We start from the raw sequence: 27,761 nt of genomic DNA on the forward strand, positions 1-27,761 counted from the left end.
CTGGACAGAGCTGGATATGGGTAGCGGTGGTTTTTTCGTACTAAACACAAATAGAGTACTACAGACGAACAAGAAATTTGAGAAACCGCTTGCACAATAATGCTGTCCTTCCCTCCCACGTTCCTTCTATTCAGAGATCTCATCCCTCCGAAAGTGGGAAGTCGTCTCTCGAGTCCAGCCTGGCAGGTCCCTACGTCATCAAGACCCCGCCCGGCACATGGCATGGCTCAGAAGCCAGCACCGAAGGCGCGGAAACACCACGGCTGTCTCAGAAGTCTAATGTGAGTGGTGCGAGCACACCGAGTATGGCAAGCCGAATTTATTGTGCTAGCATCCAAGCAGTTTCCGGCGTAAAGAACGCGAGCAACGAACCGTCTGCTCGCCTCATTGGACGTGGGCGCACTACGAACCTTTCTCGAGTACCGGGCATCCCGTCGCGCACGTCCTCAGCCTCACGCGCCAACTGTAGATCGTCTGAGCAGCAGCCAGCTAAAACACTTGGGGGAGGCAGTTGTTCGAGGTAAGTTGCGCTCTCGATTGCATCATCTTTGCATCTGTTACACTTGGTTTGGCCGCTGTATGCAAAACACAATGATACTGCAGATTGCGTAATTTGTTTTTCGCCATTACTGCTTTGATGGGAACTTTGCCGGTATTTCCATTCCGTGTGTCAACCCCGTATTAAGTAGTACCTTGAAAAAAATTAAATGCGTGCATTATACGTGCGAAACTAGTCCCGTTTCCATCGCCCTTCAAATAAAAAAATGCGTGGACAGGCTCAACGCCGCATTCAGATTGCACTGTGTTGTAAACGGACCGCTAATCATCGCAATGATTTTCAAGCAGCTAGCTGAGACACTGCCTACTACCGACAGCATTCGATTAAGCATGTCAGCAATACATAAGATAGGCCATGAAAGGAGCTTGCGTAGTACAGCGGATAGGTGGGTTTATAAAAGACATCACCAGTGAAAGCTAACAGCCTAGCTCGTGCTGCTACGCCGTCTTTGCTTCTCTGCAAGGCTTCCAGGGGCCTTAAGCTGATTTTTAGTGGTATTCTTGCGGAGATTCTGGTTAAGCCTGTAAAATAATAGGAGGTACCAAGGGCCACGACGCCCCGGTGACATGTCGGTGGTTGAATTTACAAGACGGCGGTGTGAGAACGACGAAGCAGCTCGAGGCACCAATGATTATAAGGCACCGATGGTGATATTCTCATCGGTGTCGCGAGTTTATTTAGCTGTAAAGTTTCTACAAAGGCAAGTAATCCCCTGTTTGGGGTGTGTGCCACGTTTTGGTGATGTCGGCAATCGGTCCCCTTTCTTTGTACAATCTCCCAGTAATCGATGCGGGCCGTGTGCTGTGGTGATGCGATAGCTGAATAAGGACGGTGTAAAAATCGCGTGCCCCATCCTCGTGTGCCTTAGCCATACAGCCGCCTTTGCGGAGACTCGAAGTCCAGGTGTCCCATTGCCTCACGTTTCCAGTTAAGCGCCTTGACTAATAAATAGGTGCATCGTATTATTGTCCTGCTGTGAAGGCCTGCGTCTGTCTGTACGCAGCAGTTTGCTGCAAGACGTACAACGTTAGATAAGTTAATAACCAATTGTGGGAATACCACACCAAATTCTTGACCACTCGTCAGAGCGCCAGCTACTAAGGTAGATTTTAGCACCTCAAGGCAGTGAATTAGTTTAGAAAAGGCTGCCGGAAATCGGCGAATCAAACAACGTTACCTTTGCAACGGCGAATCCAAATGTGCAGTTATTTAGTACAGTACCTGTAGCAGCGTGGTATGTTCGAAATGTCGTACGGGTACTAGAACGAGCAACACTGATGCAAGGTTTCAGGGAAGTTTAGATAGCCGCACCCATGTAGCTCGCAGGCTGCAATTAAGCTTGATCTTTTTCTTCAATACAGAACCGGAAAAGCTGCATGCGACTGATGACCAAGCATTACTCGATCATTCTTGGTTAGCCTCATGAAGCTGTTTCCACGTCCTTTCAGGTCGAACAGCTCGATGGCCTCGACGTGTCACTGTCCTAACGACAGCAGCGGCCTCCTGGTGCGAAGCGTGAGAACCCTTCATGAGCGCCACGGTCACCAGCGGGCCGTCAACGACGATGCCGTGAGCATGAAGAGCCCCTCAATCGGTATCGTAGTAGTTTGCATGCAGCATTGTCGGAGACTTCTGAAAAATCCTCTGACCATAAAGAGGCATTTTTGAAGATCAGCCATCCTTTACGCCAATTGTAACAATTACTGGGAAAAAATTCTAGATCTTTTAGTTCCAATAATTTTATCCACATGCGTGTTTTGGGGATAATAAACACTCTAAGCGTTTACATTGCGGCGCAAGAGCCTTTGGCGATTCTGAATACACATTTGCGCTTATATCTTTGCAACTTGAATGTAAGTTGAAGTATGAAAGGATGGTGCTATTGGCATGGACTTAATACCAGGAGACGAGTACAGCATCGTGACGAACATCGCCGTACCCCGAAATATTTAAGGTTGGCTGTGACTGTGGCCAGAAATGATTAATGTTAAGACTTCGCTAGCTTCTCCAATACGGTGTTGGCGAAAGGGTAGGGATGAGGGGTGGCTATTTCAACCTGAAGGTAAGATGGTGCCTTCTGACAATTCGCAGAGTTTCTCTCGTTGTCCGCATAAGATCAACGTATTTTTTCTATTAGTGGAAGAGGAAGCGTTCCTGTGATATAGAGTAAGCTCTTCCACCTGTCACGGTTATCAGCCACAATGTATTTTGAACGTTTATTATACAACAGGTCCCTGGCGTACGAAGCAGATAAATATATTCCTCCATAACTGAGGCCTAGAAGGAACACATTTACAGGTGTGGACGAGTGAATACATTTGTTTCCTATGGATAAAAACTATTTTATTAAACTTTGCATAGAATTTTTTGATTATCTGTAATTCTTCCACGGCAACCTGTGGTTGGTGCGAAGTTCATTCGATACAGTTTACGCTTTTCACTTAATCTCTATTGTTCCAGATAAGAACATTACGTTTTCTAAGATACCCCTTTGCTGCGTTTTATAGCACTTTCTGGAGCACTATGGCAATTTTTCCGCGCCTTAACTGAGGTCCAGTGCATCTTCTCTGGAAAAGTCTTTCTTGGGTCAGTAACGATGTGTTTGAACAACGTAATCTCTTTGTCTGCGCAAAATTAGCAGTTTGGTTGTTCTGTTAATCAAAATGAATTCTAGATTGCTGCCTTTGGCTCCACAATGTGAGCATATAAGACAGTGCTTCTGAGGCGAGAAGTTAGCCAAACGGGCAAACTGCTTTTGCAGTGCAAATTCATCCTTCGAGAGGTCAGTGATCAAGCAGGCACAGCATGTAGAGCCCACGCGCCCTAGGGAAGCGCTGACGTCAGTGACACCTAAACAATCATGCGCCCATCAATACTCCGGCACGAAACCCTAACATTGATTATTACAAAAAACCCCGGGTTATTGAGACTTTGTACGGTTTGACTGCCCTGCCTACGTCCTCGGTTGACAGAGCCATTGTATTAAACAGCGTAATAACTGCACTACGTGCGAACACGTACTAAGATGTACGAAACAATGTTCTGATGCGTTCAAATATGAAGAGTTACTACAGCTATCCGCATGGCATCGTGTATCTCGCCGGCAAAGGCTATACGCGGGACCACGTATTTTTCACAATCGGTAAGGATGAAGGAAGTTTCCGTTTGTTTTAATGCTGTCAAAGGGCACTTCTGACTGCAGTACACAGGCAATGGGTTGAAATCGCAGCTCTTCCCGTTTTTTCACACAGGGCAGCTTTTAAAGTGGTCGCCTAACTTATTATAATTTCGCATTATTTTTGTTTCTGGAGTGCGGCAGAAAAGTTTTGGCTGCTATTTGCTGAGGGGGCATAGAGCACTACGCTACAATTCGGCACTCGGTGTTTTAAAATTATCAGTACATTTAATGCACTTATACACAGTATTTTGAAAGACTGGGGTGGGGAGATGCCTTCTGGGTCATTGTCGATACAGCGTACATAAAACATGCTTTCAAATTCGTATAGTAAAAAATTCGCGCATACTCATTTAGGCAAAGTTGCACGAAGTCGTGCGTAAAGCCGCCGCGGCGAAAAATAGTGAACCTTTAAACGCCAGGGAGACACGGCGCTATTTTAATTTTTTTCACTGGTTTTATGAGTTCAAGAGGAAGATTGCGGTCTTTTCATCGTTGCTTTTATTTGTATTTTGCTTGATGCAGCTACTCCCGGGAACGTGGACGACCGAACAAGTGAACTACGGAAGAGGCGCGAGTAAGCTGGAAATGTATCAGTCTCGAGGCACGGTGATTTGCGTTACAAAACTAAACAATAGAGTTGCACGTCTAGGAATGATTCCTATTCGAGCTACCTGCGTAATGAGAATTGTATTTCGTAAAGAAAGCATGGACACAATATTGCCACGTAGTCAAAGACGACGCAGCTGTCTTGAAGCAAAAACAGGTCTTTGGAGCGAACTTGTGCTCCCCTAACAACTCAAAGAATACACAGGCGGCGAAGCAGCAGTCAACGAAGTGACTTGCGCAGGCGAGTGTCGGCGAATCGAATACCGTGGCGTCTGCTCTGCGGGCATTTATCTCATGGCGCGAGTGTTTCTCAAACCGTCGAATGACATCCACAACACTGTAGATCAAAGAAGATTATTCTAGGCGGGTGACGTTAGTTCGAAACCCTCTTCGTATCAAAACAGATAACACGTGCGGCATAAAGAAATAAAGAATGGAACACGGGCTTGCTTCGCTTGGCTCACGTATAAGACAGAGAGCAAAGTCCGGCGCAGCCTGCTAAAAAAACGTAAATAAACAAACCCAATGCATGCTTAGCGGCAATATATTGCGTCGGGTACTAAAAAGCCTTTCTTTAGAGCGGTTCAACACAGACTTTCAGTACGCTATACTATCCGTACAGAGTTGCACAGTTTCCGACTACACGGCCGAATTTGACGCAATGTGCGTGTCGGAGTGCGATATCTTTCCCCTACTCCACGGCATCTCGCAATTAAGTTGGATCCCTCGCGCAGTCTTTATTTCCCACTGCTACATTTTATGCCTGCATATGAGGGGTGGAGTAGTGTCACTAGATGAGGTTACAGAGTGCCGGCACTTTTTTGTCCTATTATTTCGTTCCGCCGCCGTCATCATTGGTCAGTTCACATCACGTGACACTTGTTTACACTGTGACGGTTCATAGGCACCGCCATTGTGTTGTTTATGCGTTTTCTGTAGGTCAAAAGTAGTAGTCTCAGCTTGTCGTCCCTGCTCTGCGGCTGCGCGCGACTGGCGTTGTTCCAAACGCGAATAAAAGATAACGCGCTTCACAGCATTTCAGTTGCAGTAGTGTGTGCAAAGATGCCGTGTTGTTGCGTCTCTGGCAGTGTTGTTTACAAATGACCTCGTCAAAGTTAGCGGCGAAGCCGAAGGACAGGCAATCTGGCAACACTGATAAACACCAAAAAGGCCGCCGTTTCTCACTTGCGTGCCTCACTGACGGTACTCTGAATCTTATCTAGTGACACTAGGGTGTGGGTGGGCGTTAACGCACTGGCAGGCTTCATGCGCTCGCTATTGACATACTCGTCTGGCGGGGGGGTTGTTGGCGTTGTTTAACACCTTTGTCTCTTGAATTGCCCCCGGGAGGCTGCTGGGAAATCAAAAAGATAAAATTGAGGGGATGGCAAAAGGGCAAACGAAGTCCTGGGAAGGTGTGGATAGGAGGGGCCGCGGCGCCAATGTCCACTGCTGGGGAGAGATTTCAATGTAGACGTCTCATGACTCGGTGCGATATTACTGCTGTTTGTCGTGGTCAAGCGGGGTGTTTTGGTGTGTCGCACAGATAGTAACATGCCTGCGACGCGGGAGGGAAACGTACAGCCACGTACTTTTCCCCTAGACTAAAACTGTAGTCCTTGCCCGTAGCAATCTGCGATTTTGCTAAGGATTATGCTTTATCGCGATTACAAATAAACGTGCTTTGTTTCGTGCACTCCTTGCATGGCATGCAGCTTCGCTAGTCTGCCTGCTTCACAAAGGGGGAGGCCGCTCATTTAAAGTTGAAGGATGCTCAAGAAACGCAAACCTTTCTGCAGAAGAGCACACAGCTCTTAGTGACGTTCAAATATGCGTGTTCATGCATTTACGGAGTGGCGCTTGCCTGCAAGTTGGTACATACAGGTGGGTTTTACAATTATTGCATTGCATAATTGATAACTGTGCTCTAGCGGGGCGATCATCAGCAGATATCAAAAATAAAACAGCCGGCCGAAGTTCTTGCGGAAATACAGGTCACTTGCATGTGTTGACAAAAGAAGAGAGTTTATTTTTATCGTGCATGTTCGCTCAGGAGTAAGGGAAAGAAAAGAAAGAAGCATGATTTTGTAGCCAAAATAAATGTTGATGCAGCCCAAAAGAAATGTTTATTTCTTGATTGATTGATTGTAGGATTTAAGTTGCAGACGCAATGCAGGCGATGAGGCGCGCCGTAGTGGAGGGCTACGGATTAATGTTGACCACCTGGGGATCTTTAACGTGCGCCAAAATCTCGTACACACGGGCGTTTTTGCTTTCCGCCTCCATCAGAAAAGCGGCCGCCGCGGCCGGGAATCGAACCCAAAACCTTGTGCTCAGCAGCACAACGCCTTAGCCACTGAGCCACCGCGGCGGGTACGTTTATTTATGGTGTAGTCAAAAACTTGCCCAGGTATCTGCTGACTTCGTTGCGAATGCCATCTAAAGAAGGTAGCCTTCTGTCGCCTCAGCAACATGAATGCCTCTTTTCTCTCCTCAAGCCACGTCTCCCGCTCGTCTACTTCCGTTTCGCTCTTCGCACGAAAAACACGGAGGAGGTTTCCACAAGTCAATTTAATTTTCGCGTGATCCACTTCTGGGCCGCCATCTAACAGAACCTTTAGTTACCGTTGGACATTAGCGCCGTCACGTGCTGGTGGCATGCTCTCTTTGCAATCAAGACTCAAAATATTGTATTCATACTTATTTTTAGTCGCTATCGCCGACAGCAAGCAAATATTTATATTCAATTATTAATATGAAATCGCGAGTTCCGGTTGCCTATAGAAGTCTTGAATGTCAACAAGCATGAACTGTGCTTCCCGATTTAGTAGCTTGAAAATAGTTTGCCTATATAAACTTCCCCTCCAAGAATTTCCTCATGTTTTGGCGGGATGACTTAACCGAGGGACAGAGAGACGCACTGACATGCAGACAAACCGACCAAAAGTTTCGTTTTAGGTAGCCAATTGTAGACTATCGTCTTTCAAAGCCTCCGATTTTATGGTTGCTTTTCTGAGCTTTCACTGCGATGCACGTCGTTGTCCCGCAGAAGGTATGCAGAGATCCGGACGGCTCTGCTTGTGGGGCCCATAATGATGGCCACCGTGGGAAACACCCTCAGCTTCTGGACGTTGCCCTCCATCGCAAGACTGGCGTCCGACGAGCCCCAAGGGTTGGTTTCTCCCGTACTAGAGCATTCTGTGCGCTTTAGATTGCCCACGTCGTGCAAATAGGCTTATAAGTATAGAAAAACCTCACAACGTACGCACCTTAGTACTACTTGCAATGGATGATAGGAAATCAGAATGGGAAATGAGGGGCTCGCAGAATTAAGACAGAAATAAGGGTTGGCAGTCAAGAATGCCAAGGAAAGCAAATGGAATGCGTTAAGTCATTGAAACAAATGAATTTTAAAAGACAGAAAGTGGAGAAAAAATGTCCACCGTTTGGGATCCAAACCCACGACCTCTAGAATACGGGTCTGGTGCGATGACCACTACGCTACCGGCGCGACTGTTTTCCCTCCACTTTCTTTGGTACTTATGAGAAAGTATTTTGTCTCCTGCGCTTGGGGGTGTTAGCCAGCGCCCCTCCGACTACTCGGTGTGAACGGGTCCTTCTTTTTATCCCCCGGGCCGTGTCTCGAGCATCTAGGACATGTCGAGAGAGGTCGACTAGCGTAGAACCCTCTTGATATATACCTATAGCACCAAGATTGCCAGAACAGTGGTCTGGCCATAAATTTAGCGAATCAGAAAGAGAAAATGACAGACTCGTTGAGTTTAATACGGAAATGGGGATAGGCAGTCAAGAAGGCCAAGGAAAGGCAAGTGGATAAGGTGGTAGGTCATTTACTATCGTTGGAACAGGTACGCATTTTTTAAAGAAAGTGGAGAAAAACATGCCCGCCGCGTGGGATCCAAACCCACGTTGGCTCGGATTCGTGGGTTCGATGAGTTAAGTTATTCATTGCTTAGAGAGAAAGGGAAAATTTACACCATTGAATGCCGTAATTTAATTCTGTGCAGTGACAGCAAGGATGTCGGCACCCTGAATTTCACGGTTTGGGCCTTATTGACTCTACCGGGTGCATTTGGTGCGATGCTCTTCTGCTGTGGCTACTTCTACGTGGCGAACATATGGAGACCGTAAGACAGCCATGTTAATTAACCTTTGAGTGGTAACGCTACTAATAGCATGAAGCCACGGGGTGTGTGTAGTTTATTGTACTTGGATGGGCACACCTTTAGCGGGTAAAATACGGGGAGCCTTTTTGTTGCGAGGTCTTAATGCCTCGGAAAAGATTGGGGAAGAGGGATGAGAAGGCACGGGTGGGCGAGATAGGTGGGAAGGAAGCAACTAGAAGTAGTCCCTAATGTCTTATTCTGTGATGGAGGCCAGAGAAGCGCCAAACACGTGCTAACAAGATGTGGATTTCAGGGTGAGTGGACCCTAAATTAGTCTTTGGTATGTTGATGGCCAGATGCCTTGAGCATTCAATGCTCACCACTAAACAGTTCTACGGCGGGGGTCACCCTATCCACACTAAACGGCGTTCCCTTTCTGGCAGAAGCAGCTCATTTTTTTCTCCATGGCGGAGTTTTTTGCGGCGGCTCCTTCGTACGCGCGCCGCACTTCTAATGCCTCCCGGAATCACCTCTGGCACAACCGCGGGTTGGCGGGCGCATGTTTTAATGTGATTGAGGATCCACCGAAAAAGGCAAGATCGTTGCTCGCATTTCTGGAATGTAAGGCTCAGCAAATATTTGGCCGGCGCCGGATAATTGACAGCCGGATGCGGTCCCCTTGCGTAAAGAATTCTCGCGAATTAATGCAGGAGGGTCGCTTGCGCGAGTGGGGCCTCACTCCAGTAATCGCAGAGGAGTTTAGCGTTTGCTAAGGCTGAGCGCAGCTCTCCCTACCCGCAGGTGAAGCTTGGCACGGCGCCTCGTCCTCCAATGCCTCCAAGGATGCCACGGCGATCTCTTTCAAATTGACAAGAATGTGGATGAGCTGCGTTCAAGCAGCTTAGGCGACGTCGGCGATTCGCTGGATGCATTGGAGGAGGAAGAGCAGCCATATAATGCTTGGTCAAGTTGTCGTTAGTTGTGGAACGCAGGAATGCCTTGTGCTTAGTTATGGAACGCAGAATGCACATATCGGCCCTTTGAAGCATCCCATTGGGAAAAGTGTCCACAGCTCGACCTAAACGCGTCTCACACCGTTGGTGCTCTCTACCGGCCTCCCTTTGATTGGTGCGCGCATTCACTGTTGCCTATCAGCATGGTTACTTATTCGGGACAAATCCTTCATACGTCTGACCAAATAATGCCACGTTTGTTCAACTTGCTTACCCTTGCACCGAATATAGGCACGAACTCTACATGTAGACACCTCCATTGTTCACAAAAGGTTATAGGGACGCAGCCCCTACGTGCGCCCGTCTAGGGTGATGACGGTGCAGTGAGCGCGCGTCGAATGCCGATAGTGACGTCAGTACGCCATGTGCTCGCTCGCGCGTATGCGGTGAACAGTGAGTCGCAACAAACACGTGCGGTGCGCGTAAAACCAAAAACATGGGCACAACCAACCGGCTTAAAAGCGCCGCTCACAAAAGCAGTGGGGGGGGAGGGGGGAATTGGACGACGGAGCCCTGCCGCGGCGGCTCGCCGGGATGGGAGCGAAACGAGGCTGTGAACTGCACCCACGACCCTAAGCCATCCGGGACTAAGCAGCGCATCTGGTGAGCGTGCGCAGCTCACCAGATTGGAAGGCTTAGTACGATGGACTCGGGAACATTTGTAAGTGTTGGGGGAGCGCCGTCGTATTTTTCGTACAGTGAAGGCAGCTGCTTTCATATGTCGCGATGCTCCCGGAACCATTCTATTCTATGCGGATGTTTTTCCTGCATGTCTTTCTGTTGCCCGGAATAAACCGGTGACTTCTGTTCCATGAGTGTCGGCGTCGCTTCGTCGGGCGGGGTCAAGCTCGCGCACCCTTCGCACTGGAAGTAGGGTCCTTCAAGTACTTCATTATTTTCGCATTGCTGATTACGTGGGCGATCAAAAATGATGCTGGGGGAGAAACAGGTGGCTTTATGCCAGGGTTGCATGAACATCACTTCTTCACCCTGCAAATTCAGGCCGCTTTACGCTCGGCAATTGTGAGTGTAGATTGGTAAGCAGTGGATGTGACGTTGAAGACAAAAATTGCTTCCCAAAATAATTTACCTTCATAATGCTCCTATGGCTGCATGCTTTTGTTCAGGCATTGTTTTTGATAGCTTAATAGGTCTGCATTGTGTGTTCATCGGGCGATATTTCTGCGTAACAGCAGTCTACGAGCGGATGGTTTGGAACACGTGGGCTCAATGAGAAAAAATTATGTTCCCTACAAAATAAAAGCAACCTTAATAAAAACGGGAACAACCCTGCACCAGCTGTGCTATTATAGCAGGTTAATGCCGATCAGAAAAATAAAAGAACGGGAAGCCGAAGCTCCAAAACGTTTTGGAAAAAAGCCAATTGGTTACAAAAAAAGAAAGAAAAATAGTGAGGCTTTTGCTTTGCTCGGCTGGAAAACAACGAAACAGAGCACCCACATGGAGTTGAGTCATGAACGGAAGGCGACAAAGTGCCTCAGATAACACACTCCGAACCCAACCCTCCCACGCCCCACTGGTCTGCCATACCGGCCAAGCCCTCCATACATCACCGAAAAGAAAGACGTGCAGCGCGCAGTCCTCCCCCCCCCCCCCCCCCCTCCCCAAAATATAAAGCACAATAATAACTACAAAGTCCCGAAAAAGTCCCGAAAAAGTCCAAATAGACCCCCGCCAACCACCCCAAAACCTCACAGTCTGCCGACCACAATGTCCTGCACTAGGAACCGAACACCGTCCGCCAAGTCGCCCACAAGTGCGCCCCAGAACACGGTCCCCACTGCCAACACGGGGAACAAGTCCGTTCCCACACTCCACTAGGCGCAGAGTTCAGAGTGCGCAGTTGAACTCAAGTCCATGCGCAAGTCCAATCAGCTTAGAGTCCATATATAGAGCCGCAACGGTCCCACATGCGGCCGCTTCCGGAACCAGCCACAACGAAGCGGTGTCCCCAGGGCGCCACTGAGCACCGTCGAGATAAGCCCCGGCAACACCGCTGGAGCTGTACCATAAGAGTGGCGCGGAAAGAGCGTCACTCCCCACGACGCAGTTCACCGTCCCGGGATCTCCACCTCCAAGGATATCTGCAAATAAATAAAGAAACAAAAACGCAGCCCCAACAACCAACGGACAGGTGGATCAAGGCACCCAACAATCTCTATATCCGAAGCTGTTTAGTCGCTGTTGCAACAGTAACTAAGAGCAACTCAACACAAGCACATGGTAGCAACCCCCCCCCCCCCCCCCAAAAAAAAAAGAGAAAAAAAAATTCATTTCCCTCGTTTCAAAGGGAAAGTACAAAACATTGGACAGTCTCTGCGTATTTGGAAACATACCCTGGAGAAGAAAAAAAAAACAGAGAAAGAAGCAACCTGTAATACAAATTTCAATCCGTCGGCATGATGGACGTGGGGCACATGTCTAAGTGATATAAAGGCCGGTAGACATGTTGCCCGACAATCTGCAACAGTGCCTCAAAATGCCGTCGATTCCCGTATGAAGTGGTTGAACGAAGTAAGCGAGAAAAAGAGATATGATGGACAATCTCTACCCGCGGCCACACTACCCCCTGCGAGAAAAATACTGATGCCGGCAAATCTCTACCCATGACAAACTACCACAGGACTGTTCAGAGTATGTCCTATTTGCAACTGAAACATGCCATTAAGGGGAGCATGGCTACATCAAAACAAGGCTATCTTGCTAGGTAAGTTTTATTCTAACCGCATCCCACCATATCCAACACGCACCCCTACAATCAGAGCCAAGCTAGAATTTCTACAATTTAAATACCTCCGTCCTTGTAGCCATGAGCACACACCATGTATTCGATGAAATGAAAAATGAGCCCTCCTGGCAATCCAACACACACTCCAATATACAGTCCACATTTTGTGTGGAACTATACTGAGATTCAGGACACCATCCACGTGATTCCCAACATCGATAGTCATCAGAAGGCAACACCGGCACGCTCCAGCCTATGCGGAAAGACCCAGGGCCGGTGGTAAGGCAGAAAGAGTTGGCGCTGCCAACATATAACACACACCCGCAACCCTTCCACGTACGAACCGCTGCTCAATGAGCATTACAGCGGGCAGAGATCTCCCTACGCTAGGCGTTAGCCTAACGCGTCACGTGGAAAAGGTGATTGGGCAGAGCACCATCGAGTCGACTACATATAGTAGCCTCACGGTAACTGCCGGGACCAAGTGCCCATGGCTGAAAAATTGCCTTCAGAGGGGCGCCAGCTCAAAAAAGGCCAGTCATTGTGATTCCCGCAAGTACGTACCAGCGCCCTAGAGGCTAACTGGAGGGCAGAGACCTCCCTTCGAAGGGTGAACCCCGTCGCGTCACTTGGGGATCACAGTTTCAAATCTAAGCTCCGGCTGGTGAGTACCCAACTCAATTCGGGACTGGATCAATGGGGCAAAATATTTTGTTCGGTCTTTGTGCACCAGAGGTATCCCCGTAAATTTTACATGGGTTGCCGGGAAAGCTGCCAGATGTTCCGGCCATGCCTTTTTTTGGTTACTGTCATAGGTTAGGTGAAATCAGACTTGTGGTTATGTAAACCTGACCAATTATAATGGGCTAAGCAGATTTCAAAGACAATACATTACCTTGGAACTGCACATGATACATAGTATACACGTGAGGCAAATTACAGAACTTTTTCAAAGGACTGACTTCGTTTCCAAGCTGACGTCATCAGCGCATGCATTTGGCAAATTATAATGTTCTTTTACGAGAACAGTTGTCTGCTCCCGAGAGTCCGTTTTGCCTTCATTCTGCAGTGTTCCACTGGGCTTTAAAGAAAGAATGCGAAAGCATTCTCGCTCTGTTTCTTCTCCGACACTGTTTGTGAGCAACACTGAACACGTTCCCTTACCGGTTTCCTGCAACGCTTACTGCGTGGATAGCGCCAAAATTTGAAATTTTATCCGCGTCAGATTCTGTTTGTAATTAAACAAAACGAACGCTTGCCATATAGGAAAATATTATTGCAGAAAAGTAAGTAAACACAATGTTTCCGAATTTAAATGTAAGAATGTTCAGGGTTTTATTTTAGTCAGCCCCCAGACATATGGAATGTGCCAAACCCTAGGATGACATTTCTGCAGGTTTCCAATTTTTTGAAGCGGACGAACACCTGTATTAGTGTCACCAAATAAATGTTACCCTATTCCTTCCTTCACACGCCTATCCATCGCAGGAACCCATCGAAGCATTTTCCCGAGGAACGCGCCATCTTTCGAGTGGCAGAAGACAAGCTGTTCTCCCCTCCTCTCCTTCGGTAGGTGTCTCTTTTTTGTCTTATCGTGGATAGCACATGCCGAGGTGTTTGCGACTTTGGGGGAAAAACTCTACCCGTTTCTTTTTTTGCATCTTTTATAAAGTAGACAGCCCTTTTAAAGTGTGTTTTAAGGGGCAGTGAGAGTTAAGGATGCATTTGCTGCATTGGTGTTCACGGGAAATGCGGCAGATGGTGCTTAGTGAACTACAACCCAAATTCTTGAAGCACAACGCACTACGACAGGACACTGGGGGGAGTGACGCGGACACCGCGGTGTGTCCGCGTCACTCTCTATCCTGTATTAGTGCACTGTGCTTCAAGAATGTCTAAGTGCCAACTAGCCCCTGAATCCACACTCTACAACCCAAATTTTTGCACTACCCAGACGAACTTCGTTAGGCGAGCTGCCTGCGAAATTTGAAAACCACAGCCTTCAATGCGACCTTAAGGCTATTTCGCAGCTTTGCGATCAACGGAGCGGACTCCGTATGCTGACTTACTTTGTTCCGGGTTTCGCGAGGGGTTCAATGACTCCATTGGGCTTACGTACAGCAGGCGAGATGGTTTCCAGCGCAAGATGACCAGCAAGCCAACCCTTTTTATGATCTGAGCTCTAGCTTCCTCAGGATTAAGCAAAACTGCGGCAGCAAGTCCTACACAAAACTTCGATGTGTGTTCAAATGATGTGGCCCCAATCGTAGACATGGAAGACGACAGGCACGGTTCTTCTGGTGGTCTTCTTGCGTAATACACTTTTTCATGTTCAGGAATGTGTCTGCTACACGGTAATGGTACACCATTGTATTCGCTTCGACGTGCCAATTTATTTACTCACATAATAAATTATTCCCCAAAGGATCATAAAGAGCCTCATACAACCGTTCCCACTATTTTATTCTTTGCTTTACTGGTTTTTTCTGGGACCTTCCGACATCAGCAAGGGCCGCTACCTCTTCGTCTGCTACGTGTTCGTGGGTGCCGTGATTCTTACCACAGAGCATCTACGCAACCAGCAGCCAACGTGAGCACCGAATTCCTACTTTTCATGACGCTGTAAATAGACCAATTTGCTGCATCTTCTTTGATTGCTTCGTAAAAGATTTCTGAATACGAAGGACAGCCACACTGCGTGAGTACAGGGCCGTGATATTAGTGACATGACAACTCGCAGAGTTGATGGTCTGGCATCCTTCCCCTTTTCTACCCTCGTACTGCTGTTCACGTTCTCTTCAGTAACCGCGACATTCCCGTTCTATTTCTCTAGTTGCGATGACACTCGTTCATGAGAATGCTTCTGAGGCAGTGTGGACGTTCACAAATACTAATCATGAAGGGAAATCTCTTATTTTAGGTAAAATTTAAGAATTGTCATAGTTACGCCAAATAGCATCATTGACAACTTGGAAAAGGTGGCTGCGACTTTCTTGTGTCAGCTAACTTGGGATATCCAAAGCGGAAGCTTGGTTTAGTCTGGTTCGCCGACGGCGTTCTGCGAGCCGCAAGGCACGGTTTTCTTCAGTCTGCGAGGCTAGCTTCGTGCGCTTGTCATTCCGGACCCTCCCCAGTCAAGCAGCTCACCGGGCGACATCCGCGGGGTGGTCTGAGGCCGCTTGCCGACAACGGCTCGAGGCCTTCCAATCACACGCAAGACTCAGAGAAGACCGTCCGGGCTCGCTCTGAATCATGGCCAAGGTGCTTCCCTTAGCCAGGAGAGCGGCGACTCACCTGTTCAGGCGGTGACCCAGCTGCGCAGAGCGCACGCGCTAAGCCGGCGGCGGCTACCACACACGTTGGGGGCGGAGCTAGCCCAGCGAGTCTTATGATGAATATTACGCCTAAAGCATAACCATTATTAAAAATGAAATGAGGAGATCTGGTATAATTTGAACCCGGCTGCAGAAGGGTAATATCGAGAAGCGGAACGACTTACTTCGAGAGCAGCCGAAGCGGCTCGGTTAAATAGAGTATCAGAATCATCTGAGGACCAGTTCAAACATGCCCCTAGATGTGTCATAAGGGATCTGCTCAATGAGAAGCGCTTATACGCCATCCTGATAATAAAAAAACCGTTAATCATGCCAAAAACGTAGGTTGTCAAAGGAGGATAAAGCGGATTTGTTATTCAAACCCGCGCTGATGAAACCAGTACAAAAAAAATTGTCAAAGAACAAACACTGGACTAGGCAAAAATAATGAAGTCCACCCTTCGTCCATCATTTAAATTAACATGCGAGATCACTGATGATCACCTGGGGTGCGATAACCTGAGGTGGGCGGCCGCTTCTCTGGCAGGGGCAGAAAACACAAGCGCTGGTACGGTCATTTTAGGAAATTTTAAACATTTTTTACGTAGTATCTATTATTAATCAATAGCCCTTTCATTATTACGTGTTTCATTTTAACCTTCTTAGGGTAAAACCCCCATAAGGAATAAGAAACTCGAACTTACTGCATATACCACGAACAGAAAAATGCCCCGTGCTGAAAGCACAATAATCAGGAGGAATCAACCCGAGGCAAAGAATTTTTAAAAATAAATCCGGGGTGCAGTATCTTTTGCGCTAACCGACCAGAAATATTTCCCTTGTCACGTGTTTTGGTTGCAGGCTCGTGTCCAAGCTTGCGGCAGCAGCTGCTGCGGCGTCGGCGCTCGTGGCGTCTGGGGTCGGTGATCGGAAGGCCTTCTCGCGCGAAACCCTTCTCAAGAATATGCCCTGGCGCGTCCTGTGCGTCCTTGGAGGAGCGCAGCTTGTGACACGAATCGCACTGGTATGGCGATAGCTTTCATCTTTACAGCTTTCACCTTTTGCAAATGAGTGAAATTATGCAGTACTTTTTCTTAAGTGATCAACGTGGTGACGTCACTTGAACCTGCCCCGCTGTTAAACGTCAGCGTGTGCTTCCGCCTAACGGGTATCGGAAAGTATATTATAACAATTTTACTGGCAAATAGTATGCATTTCTATAGTGCAACGCGTTTATGGGGCGTCTTGGTACAGAATGACGCGTCAGTCAGGTGAAGGGAGCCAAACGTCTTCAAGCTCTTCCGGCTGGAGGCGCAAAAAATATTTTTCAATATGAAGGTTAGCGACCAATTTTGAGAACTTTTGCATCCGCTAGGGATTTTGGAAAATTGATTCGCCCTGACCGATAGAGTCACAATTCTGTGTAGAGTAAAGTGTATAAGCGCGGCTTAAGAACTCTGCACTAAAGGTTATAAAATGATACGTATTAAAACACCAATACCCAGGCATCCGCATTAGATACGCCAAGGAAGTGGATCGCGATAGTAGGTTACGGTAAAAAAAATCTTGAGCCATATCTTGCAGTGCTATGCCAGATGCGTAAATACCACATTGCCTCACCTACGTAAGTAATTACAGTGGTGATATGTTGATTTAACTCACTTTAAATCAAATTACTGATGACGGCGTTACCATCAGCAGTGCATTTATGCGACAATCGAGTACCAATGCCTTCCTTGAGTATGTCGGGAAGACGTCTGTGTTGTCATAAAATATCCTAATTTTGCAAGAACAACTTCAGCCGTTTGCCGCATAGCAGGTATAATAAAACTATTTATGCTCATTCGATATTTATGTAAACAAGCCGCATACAACAGGGTTGAAAGTAGCAAGCTGGCTGGGGCAACGACGTGCTATTGCAAACTTCTTCCCCAAACTTTCGCGTTTTATAAAGGCAAGGCCACCGAATATCCAGTTACATTCCTGAGTTGGCGGCTATCTCCTCGCAGAACAATTACTTAGGTTTCCAAAGTAATACCAACTAACAGCAGCTCCCTCAGAGTACGTTTGCTGTCTGAAGTGCCGGCCGGCAGATGCTTTTGTAAAGTACCAGTGGTTTGAAGGGCGTGTATTATTAATATGCAGGACACTTCTTTCCTCTGTTCCGCACTTTTGGTAAGCCGGAAGCGTGTCCGAGGCTTCTTTGTGTGTTCAAAAATATCGGCGCTTTAACCATGTTCAAAATCCTTTTTTCGCGGTAAAAAGTGCTGTCTTCCTAGGAAACTTGGTGCCTCAAGCATCCCCAAAATATTTAGGGTACAAAAAGTTTTCCCTTTGACATTTTTTTTTCAGAAACGCACACAAAAGGCGCTCAACTGTTTGCTCTTGAATTGCACAGCGGTCCCGTGAAGCTCAAGGGAATTTCAAAAAAAGCGACGAGAAGAAGGCAGAGCGTAAAACGTGGTCGTCATCCCGCCCTGCCCAGGTGGATGTCCGGCAAAGCTGTTGTAAACCACTACAAATGGTGATGGAGGAGGGTGTGAAATGTTTCTCGTGTCTCAGCGGGCTTAACACACAGGTGCCTTAACATCCACACATTGCACACAGGTGCCTTAACATCCATAATGCGCTTTCGATATGCTGGTTTTGTGGTTCACTGAAAGAAATTCAAGGTCTATGCGGTATGCCTCATTAGCCTGACGCATGCGCTCGGTGTCTTAGGCCTTTGCGCCTTGGCGTTCCTGCCCACGCTAATTGTTTTTGCACACTGCGATACAACCATTGGGGGGGGGGGGGGGGGGGGGGCGTGGAGTAGAGATATACAGATTTGCTGTAAAAGGACGCTGGTAATGTTGGTTTATCCAAAACATGCTTTGCATAAACAGATATTAGTTTTGAACACACCTTCTGAAATTTGATGGAGTCCCATAAATATGACCGTACAATCCGTATAATAATACAGTCGCCGGCCGTTTTTTTTTTTCGTTTTCGACGGGCACTGCTGATTATTCCGAATAATCAGGAGTCTGAAAAAAAAAGATTCACTGAAAAAATAACCTCATTCGACCAGCGGCTGGAATGTATTTCTTCCAGCGTTTGTTCATCACTGGAAGCAGGCAGTATTGTAAGCGCTCGCGCTAAATCAGTATTTGGTGCCTCTGGCGTTGGTGGCACGTCATCATAGGAGCCGCTGTCCACACTTGCCGCTTCGAGGACAAGCCGTATGATTTCGTCACCATCCAAATCGGCACGCGGCAGAATGACACTATGGACTTTGGTGAAATCTTCAAACGTAGCCGCTCGAACATCGACACCGCCAGCACGGAGGTCATCTAAAATTTTGGATGCTGCGGCAGGCGGGATCTCAGCTGTGGGGTTCTGAACTGTGTCACTATCCTAGTCCTTACAGCCAACCACAAATCCTGCAAGCCGAAAGCAGTTGCGTATCGCGTCCTGCGTCACGGCTCTCCAACCATCAAACAGGATGGTAATAGCCGACAGCACACCCACAACGTAGCTTTTGTCCCTGTCCCCACACAACTTCACACCATTCAAAAGGCACGATCGGTAGTGCAGCTTCAAGTTCTTGATAACACCTTGGTCCATGAGCTGCAACACACTGGTGGTATTCGGCGGCAAAACCTCCACGAGCACCGAAGGTGGAGTCCGAAAAGTCGAACGGCGTTCTGTGCGGCGTCCGAACTGTCGGTCATGGATATACATATACTTGGTGGTGGTGGCTGTGGTTTGCGGGACAGGACAAGGAATAGAAATGCACTGGTGATATTTTGAGCTCGGCAGGGAGCTCACCTCCATGCAACCCAGTGCAGGGTAAGGGAAGTAGAGAGGGAGTGATATGATATAGTAGAGAAATGGAGAGAGAGAGAGAGAAAGGTATAAAGACAGATTTCAGTCCGGGAACATCAGTCAGTCACTGCACTCCGGGCTGCAGCCTTTGCGTGAGGCCGGTCGTCTCCACGTAATGCAAAAGATAGGCAACGTTTTCCCGTTGAGTTGCCGCAGACCCCTTCCGGAACAGAAGGTCCTCCATGCCGGCGCTGGGATGGCCTCGACGCTGGAGCGCGTGGTGGAGCTCGGCTCTCGGCCCCGCGTGATGTGGGTGGAAGCATAGTAGGTGCTCCAGCGTCTCTGGTTCCGCACAGTCCACACATCAAGCGGCGCCCTTGCACCCGTGTCGGTGCATGCGGTCCGCCACACTACAGCAGTCGATCTGCATGCTAAGAAGCCGGCAGCGGGCATCCCTGCTGATGCGTGCGGGCAACGGTCGTGGCGCCAGGCCACTTACGACCCGAGGGTAGGGGTGCATCGTCTGCACCGTATTCCAAGGGACAAATGGCCGTGCCGCGAAGGTGGCGGAATAAACAAGCGAGTCCGAATTTTCATCGTACGAATAAAGAGCCGGTGATTGTAGATACACTAATACCGCTTCATGAGGTGATAAAGTCACAGTAATCAGCTTTTCTTTCCGTCCTGAACATGCCAGAAGTCGGCTTGTGTATCTTCCGGGAAATTGTTTTTTGTCCGCGCAATTGTGCAGGAGGGAAGGCTCGTAGAACGGTTGTTCGAGTTGGTGAACGGCGATTTCTGGAGTAAGAACTCCCACGTGACCAACCAAGTGATCCTGACCATTGTGGCATGCCTACTGGCCGAGGCCTTGGTCGCTGCTCCACTCAACCCGGCCCTGCTTCCGGCACTGAATGCCATCGTACGCTGCAATCTCATTTTCAAGTACAAAGCAACTGCGATGACTGAATGCTCTCGAAGAGAATTCATTGAAGTGATGCTTTAGGTTGAAAAGTTGGACTGGTTGGTTACTCGATTCCGAGGACACAGTACTAGCGCTGAAGACCGGACTAAGGAGAGAAAGCAACGGCAGGAATGCTTGACATCAAATTATTTATACTAGACATGCACACAGAGTACCCCACCTCGCATGCTCCAAAGAGATAGCAAAAGAAAGCAGAAGAACATCATTCATTCTCGAAGTGTACGTGTTAATCGGCTTTGCAAGAAACACACTTCTGTGTCCCAAAATCTCACGGAAGGAAGGCTGACGCAAACATTGCTTTTTCCGCTAAAACTAAATTCATGAAAGATGTCTCATCGGTGTAGGTTGTCTGACCTGCGAAAAATTCGTGTGTTTTCATACGAGCCTCAGGCTTTCACTAGCGTCATGAGACAGGTCGAGCGCATACACATACAAGTTTCCAGTAAAATCTGTTGCGGCTGTGGCGAGGAGCCTTGTCGGCGAAATAAGAGGCGGCAGAAATATACCTGGGAGGATAAAGGGCTATGAAAGGGTAAAATTGGTATCGGTGCCATTCATTTACTAACTCTGCTATCACATCGAAAAAAACTGACTGGTAAATGAGGGTGTTGTGCTTCTGGCTCCCCACTAGCTGGCGCAAATGCATTTTTAAACTAAACCCTAAAATGAAAAGACCTGACTGCTCAAAGTAGCAGGCCATGCGCTTTGAGTATTGTAGTAGCGTAGCACATTGCGTACCGCTGTTATGCGGTAAACGTTATATTTGCAAGACATGGCGATGCCGATACGACAGACTTCGAGAGAATTGTTCAGCGGTACAGGCCATAGAGTTTCTTACTAATACATACTAAAGGAAAATCTGTCGCTGCAGTCGCGGGCCCCCGTGGGTGGCACCATTGCCACTAGCGACGTTCCTCGCCTACTTGGCGGCTTCTTTTTTGCCTTGAGGCCAAAATCAAGAAAAAATGGTAGCATTTCCTTCCTGTTCATAGCGCATGAAGCTTCTACATAATCACTGACAAATTATTCTTTTTGGAGCTTCAATTTTATAATGACTAAAGAAATTTGATGAACCTTCTACAGGGATATTGTTGCTTTTTTAAGCTAGAGCCAAATTTTTAGCCTGTTCATGAGCCATGCCAAGTGCACGTGGAACGTGCATGCGCGGTACACGACGGAACGCTCGCTGAAGCCCGGCGCCGCTACACAGTGGCGCCAGATTACCCTCTTGTATGTATTAATATGAAACTCTATGGTACATGCGGTGATGGAAGGCGGGCTATTGCCTGTCCGTTGTTCCAGGTGCACGGGCACTCCAGTTTATGCGGATACACAGGCTTCAAACAACCAAAGACAATGAGAAATCTTTGAGGCCTTTCATTTTGGCCAAGGCAACGCTTGTGTCAGCACCTTTTCCGCAGAAGTTTAGAACAAACAAGTGCGTTTCTTGAAAAGCAGATTAACGCGCACACGATAAGAATGAATGTTCCTTGCCCATCGTTTTGGCGCATGCGCTCATGTGGTGCCCGGTATGTGTTAGAAAGCGACAAACCCTTGTGGACTTGTTAAAAGAGGAGATAGTATATTGGCGTCCCGAGCGTTTCTTCTTTTTGAGTTCCTTCTGCCTTTTCTTATACTGCCTGCGCGCGGTAACATTCATTCAGTTGTTAGACAGCGCCCGTGTTTGTCTCTTTCTTGTCTTCCGTTCCGTTTTCCTGCGATGACTTTTCGCCATGGTAAGTTAAGTTGCCAGCACCCTTGCCTCTTTGCGTCAGAGTCTGCAAGGGCACCGGCCGGAAAGAAACAACGTAGATTGGCCCTAGCGCTCCTACCACGTGACCACAGGAGAGCTAGTGGTTTGGGCACCGAAAACAGGTAACTTGGCATTTAGGATTTATGACGACTGCGTTCAGCCGACGTGAACACGATCTTCACCTGGTCGTGAACTGCAAGCTAACTTCGAAATATTTGAAGACGGAATATTCAGTGGCTTGCTTTCTAATCAGGCATGACGACACCCCAAGCAGCACGGTGTAAAGTTGTACGTCGAGTGTTTAGGAAACGCTGAATTGGCTGAAGTAAGGATGGCAAAACACCATCCAGGAGAGGTGAGCATTTGGCTAAAAAATGATTTGATGTTGAGGGCCCTAACCAAGAATTGCAGATGGATACGTGGAACAGGGTAAACTTGTATTCATGGGGGGATCATCACACGCAGAAAAGTGGTACACAAAGCAAAGTGGCACAATAGATGCTACATGAAGCACTACCTCGGTCAGTATTCTTTGCCCATCGATCTTGTGCTAACATGTAGGTAGACTGCACCCATGTGTTCCATTCGGCACAGCATCGCCTCTTTCTACCTGATTCCGTGTCTCTTGCAGTCCTCGCAGTCACGCACGCGACCGCTGTACTACATGATGCCGGTGTCATTGGCGCTGTCGACCAACATGCTTGGCCCGGTTTCGCTGCACACTGCCATGCTGTACTGCGCCCACAACATCTCCCTCCGGCAGCTGGTTAGTATCGGGAGCGCGTTTACTATAATACGCTATATTCCTTATTAAAAAAAGTCATTACGCTTGAAAAGATACTACGAACACTAACGGATGAGGTTTTCATTGCCGTGGCCCTATACACTCAGGTCTTTACTATTGATTTATTATGAGGTTTAACGCGCCGAAACTACCCGGGCGATGAGGCGCGCCGTAGTGGAGGGCTCCGGATTAATCTTGACCGCGTTGGGATCTTTAACGTGCGCCTAAATGTCGAACAAACGGGCGTTTTTGCATTTTGCCTTCATCAGAAAAGCAACTTCCGTGCTTTTCTGGGGAAAAAAGAACAAGCTTCCCTGGGCCCAGCAGCACAACGCGTTAGCCACTGAACCACAGCGGTGGGCCGGGTCTTTACAAGCCGCTGTTTGTTAGCGCAAGCTGGGTTCGTGTACGCACACACGACAACTTTAGGAACTGGACCTTAAGAGGACGAACACTAATTAATGGAAGAGGTACGCAAATCTGGTTTATACAGGTCGAAATGTAGGTTTAAACTGGCATTTAGAAATGGGTTCTTGAGGCTCTCATTTCCGGCGAAGCGATATCAGCATCTATGTGTTCGGGAGATTAAGGTGTAACTGAGCCACGCGATAATGCATAAAGAGCCCATGTACCGAAATGCGGTCGGCAAGCTACGTGGGCTTACTTGCGAGGAGGTTCGCGCTTAGGTACATCTTATTTAGACAATGTAAATTATATCCAAGCAAGTGAAACGGAGATAGATAAGCAACACGCGTCTGAATGCTGCCATCATGCTATCGTGTAATATCGGTTTTGCTTTTGTGGAGCTAGAAAAAAAGGCGCTGTGATGAAGAATACCCAAATTGGTGTTAACGTTAGTAGCGTGGTCGTCAGACAAAGATGACGCTGTAGCTGTCATCGCTCTCTTAAAGAAACTGACAATCTATCTGAAATTGTAGAAGAAGGGCTCCTGTTATTATATACTATACACATGTACAGCCGGTAAAAGGCTTGTCTATAACACAGCGTTCGTACTTTCAGCCCTATCCTGCCCCGCCGGAGCGGGATTTGAATAAAACTACTGCGGAATTCTTAAGCCTTAGCCGTTCGATTTTTCCTCCGACATGTTTGGAACGAGTATGTTTCGGCAGTTTTCGGATGTAGCTGGTTGAAGTTGAAATCGCTGTTACAGACAAGCGTTTTACCGGCTGTACACATGTAGAAAGGTAACCCTTGGTAACCGATTATACACATGCAGAAGGTACTCCTTGGTAACCGTTTCTACACATGGAGGAGGTAACCCTTGGTGGAGAAATTTCTCGTTAATCGGTTTCAGGGTGACCGTTTTTTTCGCTGATACGCAAGCAACGACGTACAAAATTACCAAATACTTGCACTTCCTCAGAGACCTTCGAAGACGAACTGAAGACATGGTCAACGGTACAAGTCCCAACTCTTGGGTGCGCGTCAGCCCACAGCTTGACTGAGGGCCAGTCAGCCGAACTCTGGCGCGTCCCTCTATTGTCACTGGCTGAGGCTAAGCCGTCAAATACGGAACCCGCTACCTGGAACAGGTTATCGATGAGCCGCTTTAAAAAGAGAGCGGGATTTCTTGTGAGGGGGGTTTGTGTCGCTATTGATTCTCATTAACCCCATTGTTCTGCTGCCTGGCACGATTCTATCACGAATTGCAATGCGACCACATTATGCGATTGGACAGCTTTGGCCTATGTAGTTTTGCCGCGTAGCGGAGCAGGGCTATGAGGACCAGGACGCTTGACTCAAATTGATTTGGAGCATGCGCCCCCTGGATGTCGACAAATCAGTGCGAGTTCAGATATCGGGGTGGGTAACATGGCGTACCAGGAATTCAAAGTCTCATAAAAGCTACAGACCAATCAACGTGGATTTTGAGGGAACGGCTGATCAAAAAATATTTGTAGTGCATATATTTGTCTCACTGAAACTAACGTGGAAAAACGAAAGCGTTTCTGCCGATGGCAGTGTACGCCCCTATTCCCAAACATGGTTGACTTAATATTTTGCAGCCTATCAAAGTATTCGCTTTGCAGAGGTACCGCAGGCTCTATGGATAATGCATTTTCATTTGCGGCGTTCGAGAGTGGGTGGGCTGCTGATCCGCTAGTAACCCATGAAAGATCCTCAGTTGGTCATTCGGCGGTCATGATTAGTCGTAGGTGACCCATTTACTATTTCAGTGAATGAGCGATGGACAATAACTGGCGAAACTCGGTTTCTATCTCTGTCCCGAAAAAAGACGTACACACCCAATTTGGGGTTTACTTAGGTTAAGAAAGACAATCACTTTTCATACGACAGAGGCATATCCCACTCACGTGCATACTGCACCGCAGGGCCTAGCGGCGGTAAGCATGAAGCTTGCCGTGCAAAAGCCAGGTCTACAGCCCGGGTGCGAACAACGATAGCATTGAAAGGTTTCGATGAATAATGAACACTCTGCGGATATTGTTTCGTGGTGGCAAGCCAAACGAGATGAGTCGTGGCTAAAAGTGGTGCGATGTGTTTACAAGATGTTGCGCACGAAAGAGACCCCGCAGGCTGCGTGCCACACACAGTTGTTTCTTCCTCGGAGATGAGTGTGCAAGGATATATGCGCGCTGCTGCTCAATTCTTCCTCTCGGGGCAGTTTATACTCATTTACGTTTATTCCTCACGCTTGCATGAACTCCTGGCTAGGGTAGGATATAAGACAGTGCTACACGGCAGGCAATGTGCTCCGTGGATTGTTCGAAAGATGTTTCAGGGTACGGTGTACAAGTGCTCTTAGGCCAGTCAGAACTTGGAAACTTTGCGTATTGTCAATTACATGTAACTTCATCTAAAATAGCATGGAGAGGGTTGTGACCACTTGAACTTGGCTGTGTTTTTAACAACCAGAGTAAATACATCGGCGTTTATTTTCAGTCAATTTGACTCCACTCTTCGGTATTTATTTTGAGTACAGCTTACCGGAGTTCATTGATGTTCCAAAAGCGTGGGGTCGCATTGCACCGAAAGACCTTTATCCTAATGAGCAGCATCACTCCCAAGGTGCCTTAACATGCATAGCAAACAGATAAGGGTTGAAATAGTGGTAACCACTTGTCACCTGGAGGCTCACTAAGAGGGTTTAAAATAAATTGAGAACGACTCTGCGTGCAATGGAGCGGAAAATGATAGGTGTAACATTAAGGGACAAGAAGAGAGCGGAGTGGGTCAGGGAACAAACACGTGTTAAGGACATATTAGTAGAGATTAAGAAAAAGGAATGGGCGTTGGCAGGGCATGTAATGCGAAGGCAAGATAACCGCTGGTCATTATGGGTAACAGAGGCGATCCCCAGAGAAGGCAAGCGTCGCAGGGGGCGGCATAAAGTTAGATGGGCAGATGAGATTAAGAAGTTTGCGGGGATAAATTGGTCACAGTTGGCACAGGACCGAGGTAATTGGAGAATAATGGGAGAGGCATTTGCCCTGCAGTGGGCGTAGATAGGCTGGTGATGATGATTATGATGATGATTACTTGTCAGCACGGGCAGTGACCGAATATCGGGAGACCTTTCTAGATAAGAATGTGGGCAGGTTGAGGAGTCACTCTTCTACCTCCTAGTGGCGAAGCTTTAAAAACGCAGAAAACTTCAATAAGTGGAAGCCTAAGCGAATGCGTTTAGTTAATAGAATGGCCGTGGTAAGACTGTGGACGAACGTAGTCATGACTTTTCCTTTTATCTTTTACCGGGGCCGTCTCTGCAGGCGCTTGTCGGAGTGATGTGCAAGTCCATCCTGCTGACCATGCTGCTCGTGTCGATCAACACCACGGGCAACCACTACTTCCACTGGAACGAACCCCTGGTATCGGCAGCGCTGCGGGGCAACAACTTTTTTACCAACACGACGCAACAAGCAACGGAGGGAAGCTTACCGAGCCACGAAACCATCGAGCAATCATCGATTTAGATGTGCCCCGTACTTCAGGCGTCCATCATGCAGTCGTCGCAATGGGGCTTCGGCCACCTTGAGTCAGCTTCATTAGTTTGTGGTTGCAGTTAGCCTATAGATACGTCTCTCTAATATTTTCTAGACAAGTGCTCATCGTTTTTATAGAATCAAAAGTTCGTGTTTCAACATTTGTCTTAACGCTTCCCACCAGTTGGAAGATTTTTTATCCTATGTCACCATCATATACATAACGTTTATGCGGTCTATAATTATCAGACCATTAAAATCGAGGTTCCCTATGTTTCCGCCTTTCAAAGTTTTCATTGCTGAGATAGCGGTTATGCTTCGGCATCACATCCCCGTTGGGTCCCACCCATTTTGTGGCTAAAGGGAAAAAAAGGGTGGGGGGGGGGGGGTGTGATAGGACGGTCGAATTATAGGTGGCCGAACTGCAGATAGAGTGGAAGGAGGGGAGCGCTATATGCGATTGCCCGACGCTAACCCTAGACAAGTTTTCGTAATTAACGTCGTCAAATGAAGCCATAATAGGGCCCCCCGCTTTACGTGCAACGAATTCGGTGGTGTTTGGCATGTCGTAGGGCTGGACAGAAGATTACCTCATATTAATTTCAAATTTGGGATGGCTATGTAAAAGGCTTCCTTTTTTATATGAAGATATCTCACAGCATGTTTCCACAGTAGCCATTCAGTATACTTTATTTTAAATCTATATTATTCTCTGCGCGCAGAAAAAATCTCAGGACGGATATTTTCACAATCGACACCAGCATGACACCATCTACTCCTCCTGATCCCAAACTGCCGACGTGAGGGCTCCCGTGACGTGGCCAAAGCGCTGGCGGCGATTAGCGCGCGCTGCTCCGTAGTGTGCCACGTCATCGTTTACACCGGAAGTTTTGAGACGAAAATGGTGACGTCACGAGCGCCGTC

General features: G+C 47.7%; 1 protein-coding gene across 2 annotated transcripts; it reads left to right on the top strand.

Moving 5' to 3' along the window:
* LOC144144770 (uncharacterized) lies at positions 1-27,078 on the top strand. 2 transcript variants are annotated; one of them, XM_077676280.1, is made up of 11 exons: positions 1-520; positions 2,008-2,153; positions 4,260-4,311; positions 7,393-7,515; positions 8,372-8,491; positions 13,721-13,801; positions 14,739-14,822; positions 16,408-16,570; positions 20,105-20,272; positions 22,720-22,854; positions 26,625-27,078. In XM_077676280.1, the coding sequence occupies exons 1-11, from the start codon at positions 306-308 to the stop codon at positions 26,826-26,828; spliced, it is 1,491 nt and encodes a 496-aa protein (XP_077532406.1). In that variant the 5' UTR covers positions 1-305; the 3' UTR covers positions 26,829-27,078. The 2 variants fall into 2 exon arrangements, with proteins under 2 accessions (XP_077532406.1, XP_077532407.1); XM_077676281.1 differs by lacking the exon at positions 20,105-20,272 and having other exon boundaries at positions 4-520.
* The last annotated feature ends 683 nt before the right edge of the window (positions 27,079-27,761 follow it).

The sequence above is a fragment of the Haemaphysalis longicornis genome, unplaced genomic scaffold (genome assembly GCF_048455015.1).
Source record: "Haemaphysalis longicornis isolate Haplotype H1 unplaced genomic scaffold, Haemaphysalis longicornis Haplotype H1 scaffold_7, whole genome shotgun sequence".
NCBI classification, from domain to species: Eukaryota; Metazoa; Arthropoda; class Arachnida; order Ixodida; family Ixodidae; genus Haemaphysalis; species Haemaphysalis longicornis.

Bases quoted from the DNA above. Each gene is read 5' to 3' on its own strand.
- LOC144144770 (XM_077676280.1), top strand. From the start codon at position 306: ATGGCAAGCCGAATTTATTGTGCTAGCATCCAAGCAGTTTCCGGCGTA. The intron at 4,312-7,392 runs GTAAGCTGGAAA...GTTGTCCCGCAG, and splicing joins GAACTACGGAAGAGGCGCGA to AAGGTATGCAGAGATCCGGA. The intron at 16,571-20,104 runs GTATGGCGATAG...GCAATTGTGCAG, and splicing joins TTGTGACACGAATCGCACTG to GAGGGAAGGCTCGTAGAACG.